Source organism: Globicephala melas, chromosome 18, assembly GCF_963455315.2.
Source record: "Globicephala melas chromosome 18, mGloMel1.2, whole genome shotgun sequence".
NCBI classification, from domain to species: Eukaryota; Metazoa; Chordata; class Mammalia; order Artiodactyla; family Delphinidae; genus Globicephala; species Globicephala melas.
The window spans coordinates 49306886-49325040 of NC_083331.1; the positions used below are offsets into that span (position 1 = coordinate 49306886).

General features: G+C 36.6%; 1 protein-coding gene across 2 annotated transcripts in view; it reads left to right on the top strand.

The window, feature by feature from the left end:
* The window catches only part of UCHL3 (ubiquitin C-terminal hydrolase L3), a 44125-nt gene extending 37511 nt beyond the window's left edge, over nucleotides 1–6614 (top strand). For both annotated transcript variants that reach the window (XM_060288077.2, XM_060288078.1), the window contains exons 6-8: nucleotides 917–992; nucleotides 5611–5669; nucleotides 6409–6614. In XM_060288077.2, coding sequence (XP_060144060.1) covers nucleotides 917–992; nucleotides 5611–5669; nucleotides 6409–6492 — 219 coding nt within the window. In that variant the 3' untranslated portion in view covers nucleotides 6493–6614. The remainder of the gene's footprint in view (nucleotides 1–916; nucleotides 993–5610; nucleotides 5670–6408) is intronic.
* Nucleotides 6615–18155: the final 11541 nt, after the last annotated feature.

Here is an 18155-nt window from a genome sequence, read left to right on the forward strand (position 1 = left end):
AATAGTTCACTGAGAAAACAAGAGAAAAATTGTAGGCTAAGTTAAATTTTACTTTAACTTGTTCAAGTTACTTTAACTTGTTCCCTTTTTCTCCTTTAATCTTTTGGGCTATTTTCCTGCTTCTCTTCGTTTTTTTTTTTTTTTTTTTTTTTTTTTTTTGCGGTACGCGGGCTTCTCACTGCTGTGGCCTCTTCCGCTGCGGAGCACAGGCTCCGGACACGCAGGCTCAGCGGCCATGGCTCATGGGCCTAGCATGTGAGATCTTCCCGGACCAGGGCACGAACCCGTGTCCCCTGCATCGGCAGGCGGACTCTCAACCACTGCGCCACCAGGGAAGCCCTTCTCTTCGTTTTTAAACCTTTTGAATCTAGGATGAATAAAAATACTTATTTTATTCTAAGTCTATATTGCATTTTTCAAAAAAATGAGATTAAGTTTACATCATTAAGGGAAGAACTCACTTTCTTGATGTCCTAAAATTTAACTTGCAAAGAGTTTTTTAAACTCTGTTTATGCTATTATTAAACTTCTAAAAACTTTATTATTTCAAATTTCAGAAATTAGACAAATTAGTTCATGCATTCATTTCATTCAGCAAGTATACACTGTATACCTACTATGTATCAGGTGTTGTGCTAGGTGCTGGGCTTCCAGAGTGAACAAAACTTTAGGTTAAAGTCAATTGAGATTAAGAAAGGTGTGCCTTGAGTCAGTGTTCTCCTTGTTGATGGGCAAGCACATTTGTTATAAATGTAGGCATGTTCACTCTGTCCACTATATCAAAGATTAAGCCTTGAATTATATTGGATAAATATTTTTTCATGTCATTTGATATTATTTGTATGTGTTTACGTGTAGTTGATTGATTTGTTTGACTACTAATATATATAATATGTATTTTCCCCTCCTATTCCAGGCACCAAATATAGATGAAAAAGTAGATCTTCATTTTATTGCATTAGTTCATGTAGATGGGCATCTCTATGAATTAGGTAAGAACTATTTTAATTTATCCTGGGGAAAGAAATAGTAAATGGGGAAATCTGTATTTATGATAAACATGACTGTTGATATTTATTGTGTTTACTTAAATTAATTGATTACCATATAACATTGAGTTGGCATAATGGAAGTTTTCCATTTAAAAATTTTTACTAGAAAAAATAAATATGTTTTTGATGTTCAAGTAACTTATAATTTAAGAATTCCTGCATACCACCTTTGCATTTTAGCAAAGCAGGAAAATGCTTTGCTAAATCATTTAGGAGACTCCTGTAAATCACTTCAGCAGTCTTTACTAAATTTTTGAGTTGGTTATCATCAACATCTTGGATGAACGATCTTGATCCTGAAACTAGTTTTAAAACATAGCGTATTATTCATAATGACTAGTTTTTGTATTCAATAATGAGTATTACTAGTTTTCAGGCTTTTGTACTATCCCTTTTTATCACATCTGATTTTTAAAAAGTCTTTACAGGAGTCTATGTTTTCTGGCAACAGTTCCCTAAGGTATGTGTCAAAGTAGCCATGATTAATTACTTGGTATTTTGGCCTATTCCTGCACTTACCTTTTAAAAGTTTAACTATAGGTGGACTACTTTACTTTGTATTTGGAGGAGAGGATATTTTCATTGATAATTAAAGGATAATTAGAGGATAATTTTAGAGGATAATAACTCGAGGATAGTTTACATTGATTCATTCAGGCAGAAGAAACTTTTATGATTCTTTCAAAATTGGTAGATAGTACTTATGAGTCCTTTTTGTCTTTCTCTCTCAGACCTTCTTTGATTAAAAAAGGCCGAATAAAGAAACAAAAAAGTGAAATCCTTTTCAATTTCTAGATACCGTGATTTTTAGTTCTCTTTCTTCTCATTTGCTGTAAATAGTAACTTTTCACTTTCATTTTCCTTAACTTAAAGACTGAAGAGTTCCAAAAGGACTCTGATTGTGACTGTAAATGTGGTCCATAAAATTTAGATGGATTTTGTATTTGGAATATGGCAACAGAATCATACACTTCATTAAAAAGAAGTGGCTCTATTAAAGGGGACAAGAAAAGGAATGTGCATCCCTGTGGGTCATCTGCAATAGTAGAGTGATTTGAGTAGGAATCAGATAGTTGTCATCGGAGTATGTAACAGACCTGCAGAGCAAATTGGAGCATATGCTTTGCTAATTCAGTCTCTAGAATCTACATAAAGATAAAATGTAATAGGGATTGGGGATTTCAAATGTCCGATTGCTGGAAGCTAGTTTCTGCTCTGAATTCTGAATAATAAAGAGTAACTAGTAGAAGTGGAAGTAAAGAGTGTGCTGAGACTTACAGACACATTCTGTTGACTTCAAGAAAGTAGATTTAGGAGAGGCCAGAGGAGTGATAAATATCCATAACCAGAGACTATAAAAGTAATGGTGACTTTCAGAATGGGCGACTTCATGATAGAGCAAACAATAACGTCTAAAAGATATTCAGAAGAAAAGCATCTCTGATCATCTCATGGGAAGGAATGAGTTGTCTAAAAACCTCAGTTTGACTGATTAGCTAGCTTTCTGAGCTCAGAGACTAAAAGGGCAGTAGAAGGAAAGATGTGTATCCGGGATAGGCCACATATGCAGAATAGTTCTTTTTTGTAGCGTGCCAAGATCAGCACCAAAGTATTTTAAAATTGGTTTGAACTAAGAACATCAGAAAAGAAAGGCAGAACTACTGAGGTCTTGTTTGGTTCAAGTATTCTTTAGCAGGAAGAATGATCGATGTTGCTGATAGAGAATCAGAGCCCTTTGAGGATTACATTCTCTAAATGAGTTTAAAGAATTTCAGAGTTCTACAGAATAGCTGGAATCTTTGAGATGTTAGAGAGGACAGGGATGAATGCAAGACAAATGAAAATGGGCAGCTGCTGACTCATTGCAAGGGGAATTGGTGGTAGCCCTGACGCAAATTCCTAATAAAGTTAAAAGGAATGTTGAGCAAGAGGAGTATTGAGTTAGTGCATAGAAAACAGTGGGTAAGAGAGCAGCATATGGTTTTTAAGAAAAAAGTCATTTCTGGGCTTCCCTGATGGCACAGTGGTTGAGAGTCCGCCTGCCAATGCAGGGGACACGGGTTCGTGCCCCAGTCCGGGAAGATCCCACATGCCGTGGAGCGGCTGGACCCGTGAGCCATGGCTGCTGAGCCTGCGCGTCCGGAGCCTGTGCTCCGCAGCGGGAGAGGCCACAACAGTGAGAGGCCCGCGTACCGCAAAAAAAAACACAAAAAACAGTCATTTTTACATATCCTTATTTTAAAAAACCAGGCTATATAATTATAGACGTGGTGCAAGGTAATTTCTACAGGACAATTGTATAACAAAGGGTAGTGGTAGTCTTCAATGTATTCATTCTATACCTAATTGTAAGGTTAGCTGATGAAAGAGACTGAGTTATTCATCTTTCTATTATCACCTCTTGTCCTTAGGGCTTCATGTAGTTCTTGGCATATGTCCTTTTTATGTGTCCCTGTCATTGTTTTGAGCACTTTCTAACTTTCTAGTAGAAAAATATTTCCTGGTTCATCCTTTGTTTTTCGTGCCCCAGCCCTGTGTTCAGCCACTTCTCCAAGGAGCCCTGGTTCCTTTTATTGGAAAATGATAATTAGAACCAAGACCTGGGTGCTAAGTGTGTTAATTGCTATTAAGATATCATTACTTCTAGGCTTTCTCAGAGGACAGAGCTAGGAAATATTTGTCTGTATTATATACATAGACACATGTATGTGAATATGGATATACATACACACACAATTATATCTGTTTCTCTATATATTAAAAAGCATTTATTTACATCCACATTTATAATTCTAACCTAATAATATACAGTTTATTCTAGTGTTATCCATATTTGTGACTTCCTTTTCTGAACATGGGAAATCTAGCTCTCATTATCCTTCATTTCTTTTCTGATTTACGCATTCCCCTGGTATATAAACAAGCTCTTGACCACCCCAGCCCAAAGCTCTGTTCCAGACACACTGCTTCCCGCCCCCAGCTGGCCCACTGATCCTGGCCTGGTCCCAGACAAAGAGCAACAGCTCGCCAAAGTGTGTAGCTACCTTCTTCCTGGCATTGTGCAAACTCCACCTGCCTCAGCCTCCTTGAACTCTGCTCTTTCCCCTCAGTCTCCTAAGTGAGGCTGCTGTAGGCTGCTTGGGTTTTCCTTTCCGGCACTGGCAGATAAGTGGACATTGCTGTTAGGCTTACTAACAGTTCTGGGCTACCTGTTTCCCAATCTATAAAACAATGGTTTCAGATATCTTGTCCAGGTCTTTAGTTGTTTCCAGTGGAAGGCCTAGTCCAGTACATTATTTCATTCTGGCTAGAGGTGGAAGTTACCTAATGTTATTCCTTGGCTTCCCACAATGAAGATAATCTAGCTTTCCTTTGTCACCCTCTTTACCTACCTCTCCCTCCCAATCACAAAATACATGGTTTACTTTTTCCTGTTCTTCCAGTGTTGTTATAGTTGTTTATATTCTTATGACTACAGAAATACTATTCTCAGATGAGCCATAGTCAATGTACTTTTCTTTTTAACTTTTTTATTTCTTCAGATTTCATAATTGTCCTGTTTTGCTTTTTGGTTTGGTTAATTTTCACTCATATTTTCTTTAAAAGTAGTATCTTTTAGTCCAGGTCTATCACTATGTATACATATTGATTCAAAACTTTTTATTATGTTTAGAAGCCATGAAATTACAGAGGGAGTTGTGTTTTATGGCTTGAACTTGATGTGCCACTTATAAAACATCTGAAATTATAGGCTTGTATAGAGAGTATCAGTTAACTTTGGGTTAGCAGGAGTTTATATAATTCTGGACTTTTTCGTTTTTCATAGTATTGAAAAAGTACTAGTTTATTCAAGGTGATACTGATTACTTTTGGTGGTCAGTAAAACAATCCTAGGTGATTTAGATTGTTGCTCTGTACTCCTACCTTGGTACACAATTAGTAGTAGTAATATATAAACCTTGTAGTGGCTTCCTTTCATTGGTATAAACATGTCAGTCTTACTTAGGAGCCTTCATCAGAAGGCTTTAAAGTGAAGAAAGAAATTTTTTATATTTCTGATGGTCATAACTTTTGAAAAGCTGACATTAATTTTGCATATTCTTTTTAGGAAATTAAAGCCAATAGTATATATTTCTAATAATGTCTGTTTCTGAAGATAATATAGGCTTTCAAACATGGAAACAAGGTTCTAAATAACTATTGGTGTTAAAAATATTCGTAGGTAGCATACTTAAAGTGTTTGTTTTAGGATATATTATTTTATCTTTTAACTTTTGCCTCACTGTGGGAAGAGGAAAATGGATGTTGAAAGTACATTATCCTGTCATTCTTAATTAAGGAGGACTAAAGAGATAGGATAACTAAATAGAATATGTGATTCTTGATTAGATCCCACATAAAACAAAACAACATGGATAAAGGATATTTCTGGGTGAATTGGAAAAATTTGTACGTGAAATACATGTTGTTAATTGTTTATAGTATTAAAAAGAAAGAAAGAAAGTACATTATCCTATACAAACAACTAACCATTCACCTGTTCATGTACTTTCCACAGATGGACGGAAACCATTTCCAATTAACCATGGGGAAACTAGTGATGAAACTTTATTAGAGGTAACAGTAAAACTTGTTGGCCCACCTTCAGTGTCATTAATGTTCTTGTTATCTTTAAAACATCTCTAAAGATAACTGGTATAGGACTTCCCTGGCAGTCCAGTGGTTAAGACTCCACACTTACACTGCAGGGGGCACAGGTTTGATCCCTGATCAGGGAATTAAGATCCCGCATGCCACATGGCATGGCAAAAATAAATAAAAGATAACTGGTATAACATTTTTCTGTATTTCTCCTTACCTGGCTCTCTTGAGAAAATCCAAAAAGAAAAATTTGAACTAGCGCTAAAAATCTACAGCAAATAAAGAAGTTTGCAGAGCTCTTTGTGTGAACAAGTATCAAATTTGAAAAAGACAAGAATAGTATTGAAAGAGATGCACATCATATCCCATATTTCATTAAATCCAAGATACCATCATTTATATCTTGATCTTAGAGATTTTTAAATTTACAAACAAATTTTATGGCTTAGAATCAACAAAATATATAATTTTCATGTTAAAAGTTTCTTAAAAGCATTTTAAGAAAGAACACTTAGCAGATCTTATACTTTCGTACTAATCAAATTAAACCACCAGCCATTCACTCTTCTAGTGTCCTTTAAGTTATTTTTTATTTGAGAAAAGAAGTCTGCAGTATAAAATTAGTATGGATTAGGAAAACGTGAAACATTTATTTATCAGTTTTAAGTAAAACACGTTTTTAAATTGAAAGATTATGTATCTTTTTTCCCTATAGGATGCCATAGAAGTTTGCAAGAAGTTTATGGAACGTGACCCTGATGAACTGAGATTCAATGCCATTGCTCTTTCTGCAGCTTAGCTTGTCCAGAATGGAAACACCAAATACTGTATTATTTGCAACAAAATTAAATTTCTTCTGCCATACACTAACTCAAAAATTTTGATATTTTCATTAACTTGACTGATTAAACTTTATGTGAACTAAGCTTTGGCTTAATCTGTGTTTTATATTATTTTTGCCTCAAATTAAAGCTGCAGTTCTTCCGTTTCTTTCTTATGAAGGATTTACCTTATTGGATGACTAGCTGTATCTTTCTCACTCTCTTTGAATTTCATGGGAGATTCTGTATTGGGACACAGGCACGATTTCCATCTGCATAGTATGAACATATATCATATATTTATTTAGCAAACATTTGGTTAGCATCTACTTTTAATGAGCTGAACATTGTTCTAGGCGCTGGAGTTACAGCAGTGAACACTGTGGGCATGTTTCTTAGTCACGGAGCTTATGTTCTTGTGAGAATAGACAGATGATAAGCACATTAATAAGATACATACCAATAATGACTGCTATGCAGAAATTAAAGTCGGATTTGTGTTAGAGAGTGACTGAGTGGATACTTTAGATTTTTGTGGTTAGGGAAGGCTTCTGTGAGAGCTAACTTTGAAGTTGAGATCTGAATAGCGAGAAGTAGCCAGTCATAGAAATGGGAGAAGAGGGGAGAGTGGTGGGGAGAATAGAGGGAATAATTAATGCAGAGTCCCTAAAGTAGGCAAGTCTCACTGTGTTGTAGGACCAGAAAAAAAGGTTCATATGACCAGAGCGTTGAAAATAATGGGAAGATAACAAGAGATGAGGTCAGAGTAGGAGGGCTTAGTGATACAGGAATATGGGAAAAGGAATTTGGATTTATTGCAGGTGTGATGGTAAGCCATTGGAGTGTTTTAAGCAGGAGAGTGACCTGATTTGGTTTATAATTTTATATCACTGACTACTCTGTGGATAATATATTGGGGAGGGGGATAAGAATAGGGTAGAGAGACGTGAGGAACCCATTGCTTTAGTTAAGAGACAGTGATGGCTAGGGTCTTAAAATTAGTAGTAATTTAGATTGAGGTATGTGAGTGAATTTGGGGTGTGTTTTGAAAAAGAAGGGGCTTCAGTTAAGTCTTAAAGGATAAGGTGGAAGGCAGTGGAAAGGTGGAAGAGTATTTGAAGAGTTAACGTCAAAACACGGTTGGTGTGATGGTCCATCTTTTCAGGAGAATATTGGTTACACAGGTGTATACATTTAGCAAAACTCATTGAAATCTTACTTCACTTCACTATATATACATTTTACCCCCCCAAAACAAAACAACAATAAAAAAAAAAAAACAGAGCAGAGATGGGGTGGAATGAGTATAGCAGAAGACCAGATTGGTCCAGAATGAAGTTCTGAACCCGTAGAATTGAATGTAGATGTTTTATACGTGCTTCACTGAGTTAGGGTGGATTCCTGAGGCTGCAACATGAAATAAGTGGTATTTTAAGAATCTAAAAAAGAGGGACTTCCTTGGTGGTCCAGTGGTTAAGACTCTGTGCTCCCAACGCAGGGGGCGTGGGTTCGATCCCTGGTCAGGGAACTAAGATCCTGCGTGCCACGTGGCACAGCCAAAAAAAAAAAAGAATCTAAAAAAGTGGAGATATATATATATATGTGTATAACTGATTCACTTTGCTGTACAGCAGAAACTAACAGAACATTGTAAACCAGCTATACTCCACTAAAAATTAATTTTAAAAAAGAAATGGTCAGTAACTTGATGCAGGTGTTAACACTATGGTAATTATTTTGCAACATATAAATGCATTAAATAAATTGCACACCTTAAAAAAAAGTTGAATAAATTAGCTGTTTGTTATTTAAAGTGTGGTTACATCAGTATTGGGGAACTTGTTAGAAATGAAGAATTTCAGACCCCACCCTTTACCTACTGAATCAGAATCTGTGTTTTCAGCAAGATTCCTGAGTGATTCATATTAAGTCTGGGAAGTACTGGATTAGAAAAACTAGACTATGATGAGGTCACTTTGGACCTATCTGAAGAGGGCCTGAATGAAGTGTTGGCAATAGGGATGAAGAAATAATCTGAAACAATGCTGTAAATGGATAGTATATAGAGATGATGCTTTGGCATGCCAATAACAACAACAAAGTGTTCGGGTTTTTTGTTACATTGTTTGCATTTTGCCCTCAAATTTATCTTGTGTATCATCTTAAATATTTTAAACATTCCTAAGCAGTGTTCTGCCTGTTGCCTTGCTGGATTTCTCCTACATAATTTCTTTTTTTTTTTATAAATTTATTTATTTTTGTCTGCATTGGGTCTTCGTTGCTGCACACGGGCTTTCTCTAGTTGCGGCGAGCGGGGGCTACTCTTCGTTGCGGTGCATTGGCTTATTGCGGCGGCTTCTCTCGTTGCGGAGCATGGGCTCTAGGCGCGCAGGCTCAGTAGTTGTGGCGCCGGGGCTTAGTTGCTCCACGGCGTGCGGGATCTTCCCGGACCAGGGCTCGAACCCATGTCCCCCACATTGGCAGGCGGATTCTTAACCACTGCGCCACCAGGGAAGTCCCATAATTTCTTAATAGATTCTTAATCAGTGACATGTTAGCAAGAATTTACATAGTTTCTCAAAGTTTTCTAGGTTGAGTACTATTAAAAAAAATTTTTTTTTATTGAGGTATATTTGATTTACAATATTAGTTTTAGGTGTACAACATAGTGATTCAAAATGGTTATGGATTGTATTCCATTTAAAATTATTATAAAATATTGGCCATATTTCATGTGCTGTACAATATATCCTTGTCGGTTATTTATTTTACACAGAGTAGTTTGTGTCTCTTAATCCTATACCCCTATTTTGCCCTTCCTCCCTTCCCTTTCCCTACTCCCCACTGGTAACCACTAGTTTGTTCTGTATATCTGTGAGTCTATTTCTGTTTTGTTATATTCATGCCTTTGTTTTATTTTTTTTAGATTCCACATATAAGTGATAACGAACAGTATTTGTTTTTCTCTGCCTGACATTTCACTAAGCATAACGCCCTCTAGGTCTATCCATGTTGTTGCAAATGGCAAAATGTCACTATGGCTGGGTAATATTCCATTGTATATATACCACATCTTCTTTATCCATTAATCTGTTGATATACACTTTGGTTGCTTTCATATCTTGGCAATTGTAAATAATGCTGCTATGAACATTGGGGTTTACTTATCTTTTGAATTAGTGTCTTTGTTTTCTTCAGGAAAACTCCACCCAGGAATGCAGTTGCTGGCTCATATGGCAGTTCTATTTTTAGTTTTTTGAGGAGCCTCCATACTATTTTCCCCAGTGTCTGCACCAGTTTACATTCCCACCAAGTATATGAGGGTTTCTTTTTCTCCACATCCTCACTAACATAGATTATTTGTGGTCTTTTTGATGATAGCCATTCTAAGAGACATGAGGTGATACCTCATTGTGGTTTTGATTTGCATTTCCCTGATGATAAGCAACGTTGAGCATCTTTTCATGTGCCTGTTGTCCATTTGTATGTCAAGTTCTGGGTCATTTCTGTATGTTGCTGTTAAGGACCATAATATGTTTTGGGGAAATGGGACTGACTAAAATGAAACTTTAAATTTTTTCTTGGTGGACTTTTGAGAGCTGACTAAACATCACCTTTCAGCAGGTGTAATTATTTGCTTTAAATTATTGAAACAGGAGCATTTATAAACTCTATAATATTTAACCCCTAATATATTGTGTTCATTTGTGACTAAAACAGAAGTTATCTGTATTTTATGGTGAATCAAACTTTAATATATCTTAAATGCAAACGATCTTTTTTTTTTGCAAACGATCTTTAATTCTGTAAAAGTTATTTAAACAAAGATCTGATTTAAATTTAATTTCCATCTTACATTTGTGTACAGTATTTATTAGGTAAGCTTTATAATTGGGTTGTGTATAACATAAACCTGCTTATTTCATGTAATGAAAATATAGTTTAAGAGGTTTTTAGCCACTAATGTTTTTTTAAATAAATTTATTTTATTTTATTTATTTTTGGCTGCCTTGGGTCTTCGTTGCTGCGTGTGGGATATTCTCTGGTTGTAGCGAGCGGGGGCTACTCTTCATTGTGGTGCGCAGGCTTCTCGTTGCGGTGGCTTCTCTTGTTGCGGAGCATGGGCTCTAGGCATGCGGGCTCAGTGGTTGTGGCACATGGGTTCAGTAGTTGTGGCTCACAGGCTCTAGAGCGCAGGCTCAGTAGTTGTGGCGCACAGGCTTAGTTGCCCCGCAGCATGTGGGATATTTCCGGACCGGGGCTCGAACCCGTGTCCCCTGCACCACTGTGCCACCAGGGAAGCCCCTAGCCATTAATGTTTGACTACTACTATAGTTTTCAAAAGAAGCATCTATAGGCTTAAGATTCCTATATTGATGCTTATAAGAAAATTGCAAAGAGGCATATTTTCATTACTTTTTAAAAACTTCTATTTATAGAAATTTATTTCTTTTAGGGAAAGTATACATACATGTATATAGGTGTATTTACACCCACGCATGCATATATATATGCATGCGTGGGTGTATATACATTATCTGGAAATTAATAAGTATATATGTGTATATATGTATGTACATATGCATATATGTGCATGTATATATATGTACATACACATTCATACCTTGAATAGGAAAATAACTTTGGTCTAAATTCTCTGCATGTTATTAAAATCCCTGACTGAAGTTAAAGTAAAACCAGTTTGAAAAGTGTGTAATCATTGTGAAGGTTTTTAGAGATAATTTAGATGGATTTGTACGCATATAAAGTTTAATAATGTTTTAATCTTACAGAATTCTCTGGCAAGGTCTTAAAATGAGGTTCCTTGTGCTCTCAACAGAATCACTACCAAAAACCAAGTGTGGAATACACTGAGTTTTCAGATAGCAGAAAATAAGTTTTGTCACTGCCTTTGTTCCTTTTGATTTCAAATTTTGACTGCTTACAAGCATAAACTATTGTGATTTGGAAGATCCAGTGTCCTAAGGGCATTTTTTTTCTTGGTGCCAATGGTGTCAGTAGATGAGGCCAGTCCACCATGCCTTAGTTTCACATAAATTCTTACTTGTTTTGCTTTTCTATAAAAGTTATTCTAAACCTTTCTCTTGATTTCTTCATTTAGGATAGTGGTTCTGAACCTGTCTGTTGCTTCCACCTGATAGGTGAGAGTCCCCAGTATGACATTACTACAGTCCAAGCCTAGATATTATAAGGGAGGCTATGTAGACAACAAGGGCTATATAGATTATGAGCATTAATTTCTTGTCTAATTGATAGGATGGTTGGAAATCCCTGGTTTAGAGGCATAATCCATACTAAAAGCTATTTTTCAAAATGAATTATTTAAAATAATTTAAAATGCATAGAAATATGTAATAAAGCTGTTCTAATCTATGAGACAGATATGAGTGTAAATTGAATTAAAATAAAAATCCATATGGTCAAGAATAAATCCCAAATGATATGAGTGACACATTTTAGTTCATTTAGAACTCTGCCCTTTATCAACATGTAAACATAGTTGGTATTTAAATAACAGTAATTATGCTAATAACATTATGCTAAAACATAAACATTGTTTATGTTGCATTGCCTACTGAGAGTTTAACTACCTATGGTTGAAGAATGACAAAAGATGGCTTTTGAATTTTCCTTAGGGCTCAGTAGTAGAAAGTTATTTTCCTTTATTCTGCCCTGAATACTAAGTATTTGAAGGCAGACATTCCTCCCATCCTCCACCACCACTGGTAGAAGTATACACATTTGATAATAGTGTATACAGTTAATGGGAATGTTACATTGTTTATATATATATATTTTTGCCACTGAAACCAAAACATATTTCATGGTCTGGGTATAATTTAAAAGAAACATGAAGAACTGATTTCTTTTATAAACAAAATGCACATGCCTTAAATAGTTCTTCATTTTAATATGATAATATTTGCTCTCATAGCTGTATTCTGGTATGGCTTAATAATCAGCTACATATGAAGTATTTGAGATAACAGTACAGTAGTACTGATTTTATTTTAAGAACCTTAGAAAATGTGACTTGTGGGCAAAATAAACACAGAAAGAATGTTTAAAGGGAACTATTCACCTTACTGTTTTAGTTTTTACTATGCTTTTTTCCATTTTCAGAACCCATGTATCTCATTTGCTACAAGTATTCCAGTGGAGGCTCTTAATTTCCCAAGGCTAGTAGCCGTCTACTGTTTACTTACTGTGCATGGAATGCCTAGAGAAAGTGACTTCTATAGCTAAATTAATAAAGCATAGGAGAGAAAATGCTTAGGCTAATTTATTCATATCCCTCCAATATTAATTCTCTAGTTTATAGCTATGTAGATATTAAGAATTTGTTGAGCAGTTAACCTGGTTTAAAATGGGATCCAGTTATTCTCAAACTTTTCCATCTCAGGAACCCGTTAACACTCTTACAAATTATTGAGGAGCCCAGAGAACCTTTATAGGTTATATTTGTCGATCTGTAAGTATTAAAAATTTATGCAAATTTTAAGAATTTTTATGAATTCATTTAAAAGTAAAAATAAACCCATTACAAGTTAAAAAATAACATTTTAATTAAAATAACTTTTAAAATTTAGTGAGAAGAGTAGCACTGTTTCACATTTAACAAAATGCAAAATCTCTTTAATATCTGACTTATTGAAGACAGCTAGAGTCTCCTTTCTGATAATGAAAAGTGCTTGCTGAAGTTGGCAGTTTAGGGAGTCGGTGGTGATCTATGTCAAAACAATTTGAAGACAGTCATTGGAGGACAAAGTCAGTGTCTTTTGCACAGCATTTTATCCTCAGAGTCTGGTACAGTGCTTGGTACATAGTAGGGCCCAGATGATATTCAGTAGGTGATTGAACTATACTGCATTGGGTTGAGATGTGAATAGAGTGTGAAGATACGGATTCAGGGAGCACAGACACCACCTTCAAGCCACTTGGTTGAGAACAGGAGAGAAATTAGGTCATAACTGGATTCAGAGCAGGATCAGAAAGGTCTTTTAAAAGAGTGTTTCTTTGTGAGGAAACAAAAACAGCGGAGAGAAACTGAGGACACAGGAAAGAAAAGGGATGACAGGGGGACCTACGGAGGGTGGGGATGGGTAAGATATGTATCATCTAGCAAAGCATTTCATACTTTAATGAGCATATGAGATCCTAGATCTAGTTAAAATGCAGATTCTGAAACTGTGTATTTCTAACTAGCACCCAGGCTGCTGGTCTGAGGACCTCACTATGAGTAGGGAGATTCTAGAACCCAGCTGAAGAGGTGAACCTTGGAGGAGAAGTAGATACCTCTTCCATTGAATTGGGAGATCTTGGCTGATGGAACTTTTTTTTTTTTTTGCGGTACGCGGGCCTCTCACTGTTGTGGCCTCTCCCGTTGCGGAGCACAGGCTCCGGACGCGCAGGCTCAGCGGCCATGGCTCACGGGCCCAGCCACTCCGCGGCATGTGGGATCTTCCCGGACCGGGGCACGAACCCGTGTCCCCTGCATCGGCAGGCGGACTCTCAACCACTGCGCCACCAGGGAAGCCCCTGATGGAACTTTTTTAAGAGAGAATTTTTTTCCTCTAATATCCAGTTAGTACCCTTTTCCTTTCTAAATACCCTTTCTAGTAATTTAGAATTTCAGTGTTCCCACAATGCTTGATTGATAGCATGATACTGAGGTTATGACATAAGATATAGTGATTTTACTATTTTAAAAAAGAGACATTATTAGGATCACTAACAATTGTCTAAATGTCATTGCTTCATAAACAGAGCTCAGACTTTGGTGTTAGACATGGTTTGATTCTTGGCTCTGACTCTGAGTGGTTTTGGGCTATTAACACCTTAAGTAAAAGTACTTCCATGCAGGTTGTTTTGTGAGAATTACAGATGTAGTACATAAAAGCCAGCACACAAAAAGTGGTGTCTATCATTACCACAATCACTCCACAAGTGCAATAAGCTATACTGAATGTAATTTCAAACTTTGTTTCATGAATCATCAGATTCATCTAATTTTTTAAAATAATTTAAATAAGAAGGTGGAATGAACAGATCACATTTCATTTCTATGCACAAGAGAACTGTGCATATTTCTTCTAGAATTCGGACATGGTTTAACTTAAAAAAAAATCTCAAAATAGCTCAAGTTAGCAGACATGCAATTTTAGCAAGGATGATTGGAATTTCAGCCTTTCCTGTAATACTATTATATCCAAGCAATCCAAGCATACTGCTCATTAGAAAACATTTTTATCTGAATCTCTTACCCTTGGGGGCCAAGAATGCTGTTTTTCTTTTTTATAGCTATGTTTATGGAATGTAGATCACCCTGAGCAATTATTTTGACATTTCAAGTTATTATAACTACTCATTCTTCATGTATAGCTATTTGAATTTTGACAAATTTCAATACAGTGACAACACGAGGTCAGGTACATTCAATATAAGGTTATGGTGTACACCTATTTTGATTTGTTAGATCTACTATGAAGAAAATGAGGATATACAATATTTCACTTTTTACGGTTGGACTTCCTATACTAAGAACAGACCTCCGAGCTCTGGGAATTTTGAGGCAACTGATCATTGCCCAGTGTCTGGGTATGTGTGGGCTTGCGGTATCTCAGGGAGGGAGTCAGCAGCACAGAAGGTAATAGTCCCTTGACTACTTCTATATTGTTGCTTTGAAAACAGCAAGGCAGAATGTCCTCATTTGGCTTTCTTCAGGAAACACATGCAGATGGCAGAGAGGAACTCAGTAGAAGGTTAAGAAATAAATACTGCAATTGCGATAAAAATTAAGTCAATATTCCAGACTATTCCCAGGCACATTTTACCTGAACTTTTATTGCCAGTAGTCACAGTATTGCAAATAATTAGCTCTGTCTTATCTATTTTATAATCATTGTTGATCTCTTGCACTGGTAGAATATGTGCAGATGGCGGGAGATATTAATATAGCATAAAGCATATTGTAATTTGTAGCGTGCTTTCACATACAAGGTGATGAGGGCATGCACAAATGTCAGCCAAGATACTTGAAGCCAGTTGTAGTTTACGTTTGCGGGCCCAGTGTTATTAGGATCCTGCTGGACTTTGCTTTGAAAAGTTTTTCTCATTCTTCTTCTAAATCTTGTAATTGTTAAGTACTACCGTCATAATTCATGCTCCTATTCTAATCATGCTTTTAAGAGCTTTAAGAATTCTAAGCCCAGGGATCCCTTCAAAAAGACCTGACTAGGGCTTCCCTGGTGGCGCAGTGGTTGAGAGTCCGCCTGCCGATGCAGGGGACACGGGTTCGTGACCCGGTCCGGGAAGTTCCCACATGCCGCGGAGCGGCTGGGCCCGTGGGCCATGGCCACTGAGCCTGCGCGTCCGGAGCCTGTGCTCCGCGGCGGGAGAGGCCACAACAGTGAGAGGCCCGCGTACCGCGATGCTTATGGTGGGTGCCATGCTGATTTACAACAACTATCCTAACCTGACATTAGATCTATTCAACAGATACAGCAATAAACATGGAGTATACTGATGTCTGATTCTGTAACATTTAGTTATGCACATGAAGAGTTTCTTTTCTCTACTGTATTGGCTGATTATATCAGGATACCAATTAAAAGAAGGTCTGAAAATTAATAACTCCTGCTTTTGATTTAACATCCAATAAACTTTTCTCTGGCCATAATGGCTTAAAGAACTGAGCACTTCCTTGGCAAAGAATTTTTCTGGCATGAAATATTACTGTAAAAATTTTTTTGTTGTATAACAAAATGAAAGGTTAATTTTACATTGCACTTATTTTGCAAATGATATGAAATTTCTACAAGCCACTAGAAGAGCAAAAATAATTTTAAGTGTCTCTAAAATTTGAATTAAAGTAAAAATATTCTTAGTATTTTATCGGGTACATATTTGTGTTTGACTTTTTTGGGACAAGCACTTGTGTATCTTGGTATCTCTGCTAGCTAGTATAGTGCCTTGGAGACTCAGCAAAAGTTTGTTGTTGCTCAATAAATATATGCTGATTAGTTAATTTTCATTTTTCCCCATGTTAATGGTTTAGCTCTCCTAGTCATGAATTTTTATGCAGATATAAATTTGGAGATTAAAAGAAATTCTCGAAGGACTATTCCTATTAAGGTAAAAATTTTCTCTAATTTCTAAGCCAGAACCAGAAAAGTCAAAGCATTTTTTGAATAATTAAATTGGTAATTTATTGTAGGTGTTGTCAAATAAAATTTTTCTTTCAAAATGGTGAAAACCTAGGCTATTGAAGCTTATCAATTTAGGTTTGTTTTTTGTCTTTTTTGAGAAGGAAGTTAAGAGTGGCTTTATTATTAACAGTAAAGTAGACACCAGGATAATACAAAACATAAAAAACAGAAACAGAGAGGAACATTACATAATAACAAAAGAGTCTATCCATCCAGAAGACATAGCAATCCTAAATGCTTGCACCAAAAAATAGACTTCAAAATATGAAAAGCAAAAAATGATGAAATTGAAAGCAGAAATAGACACATCAAGGCCCCTTAATTTAGATTTATTTTTAAATATGTTACAGGAAGATAAAAATTATTGAAAATTTGGCCATGGTATAATTATTAATAAGATTTTAGAAAGTGAAATGATGGGTAAATAACATTCTTCTGGCCTATTCCACCACTAGGAGAATAAAGTCAGTTCATAAATGCATATGATACCCAGGTGTCTCTTGGGTATTCCTAAATCTTTGATCTTTTGGAGTTACATCTCCTTTAATTTTCAAATAGAATACCTTGAATGACTATTCTAGCTTCCCCAAATATCTCCAAGGATTTTTAAGAGCACATGTATCTCCAGCCTTCTCTGGTTCAATTATATGCTTCTGCTGAATTGTCAATTTCTGTTTCAGTCTTTCAACTATGACAGACACTGATCTTTCCCGGGTAGCACTTTGCCTCATGTAGGACATTACCGTACCCTTCAAAGCACCACTAACATAAAGCTGTGTACCCAACTTTACCAAAGGTCTCCATACTTCAGGAAAGAATTAGAATATAACAATGTCCACCACTACCTTAAATCTATACTTTGAATATAACTATATCTCGAATCTAAGGCAAAAGAGTTAAACCTTTTGCAGGTATATCCAGCTTCCTAGCTATTCTGCCCTACATCAGAGTCCACCCTGTACTTGTTTGTTGGAGAAAACACCTTTCATAAATATTTCACAGGGCCAACTTCCATCCTACTTTAAGAATATTCCACTCACTACCTACAGGAATTGGTTTCTCTCTAGGACTCATTAGACATCCTTAGACACAAGAATGCACACAAGGGGACTTCCCTGGTGATGCAGTGGTTAAGCATCCACCTGCCAATGCAGGGGACACAGGTTCAAGCCCTAGTCCAGGAAGATCCCACACGCCGCAGAGCAACTAAGCCTGTGCACCACAACTACTGAGCCTGTGCTCTAGAGCCCGCGAGCCACAACTACTGAGCCCACGTGCCACAACTACTGAAGCCCACATGCCTAGAGCCTGTGCTCCACAACAAGAGAAGCCACCACAATGAGAAGCCCACACACCGCAATGAAGTGTGGCCCCTGCTCACCGCAACCAGAGAAAGCTCGCGTGCAGCAATG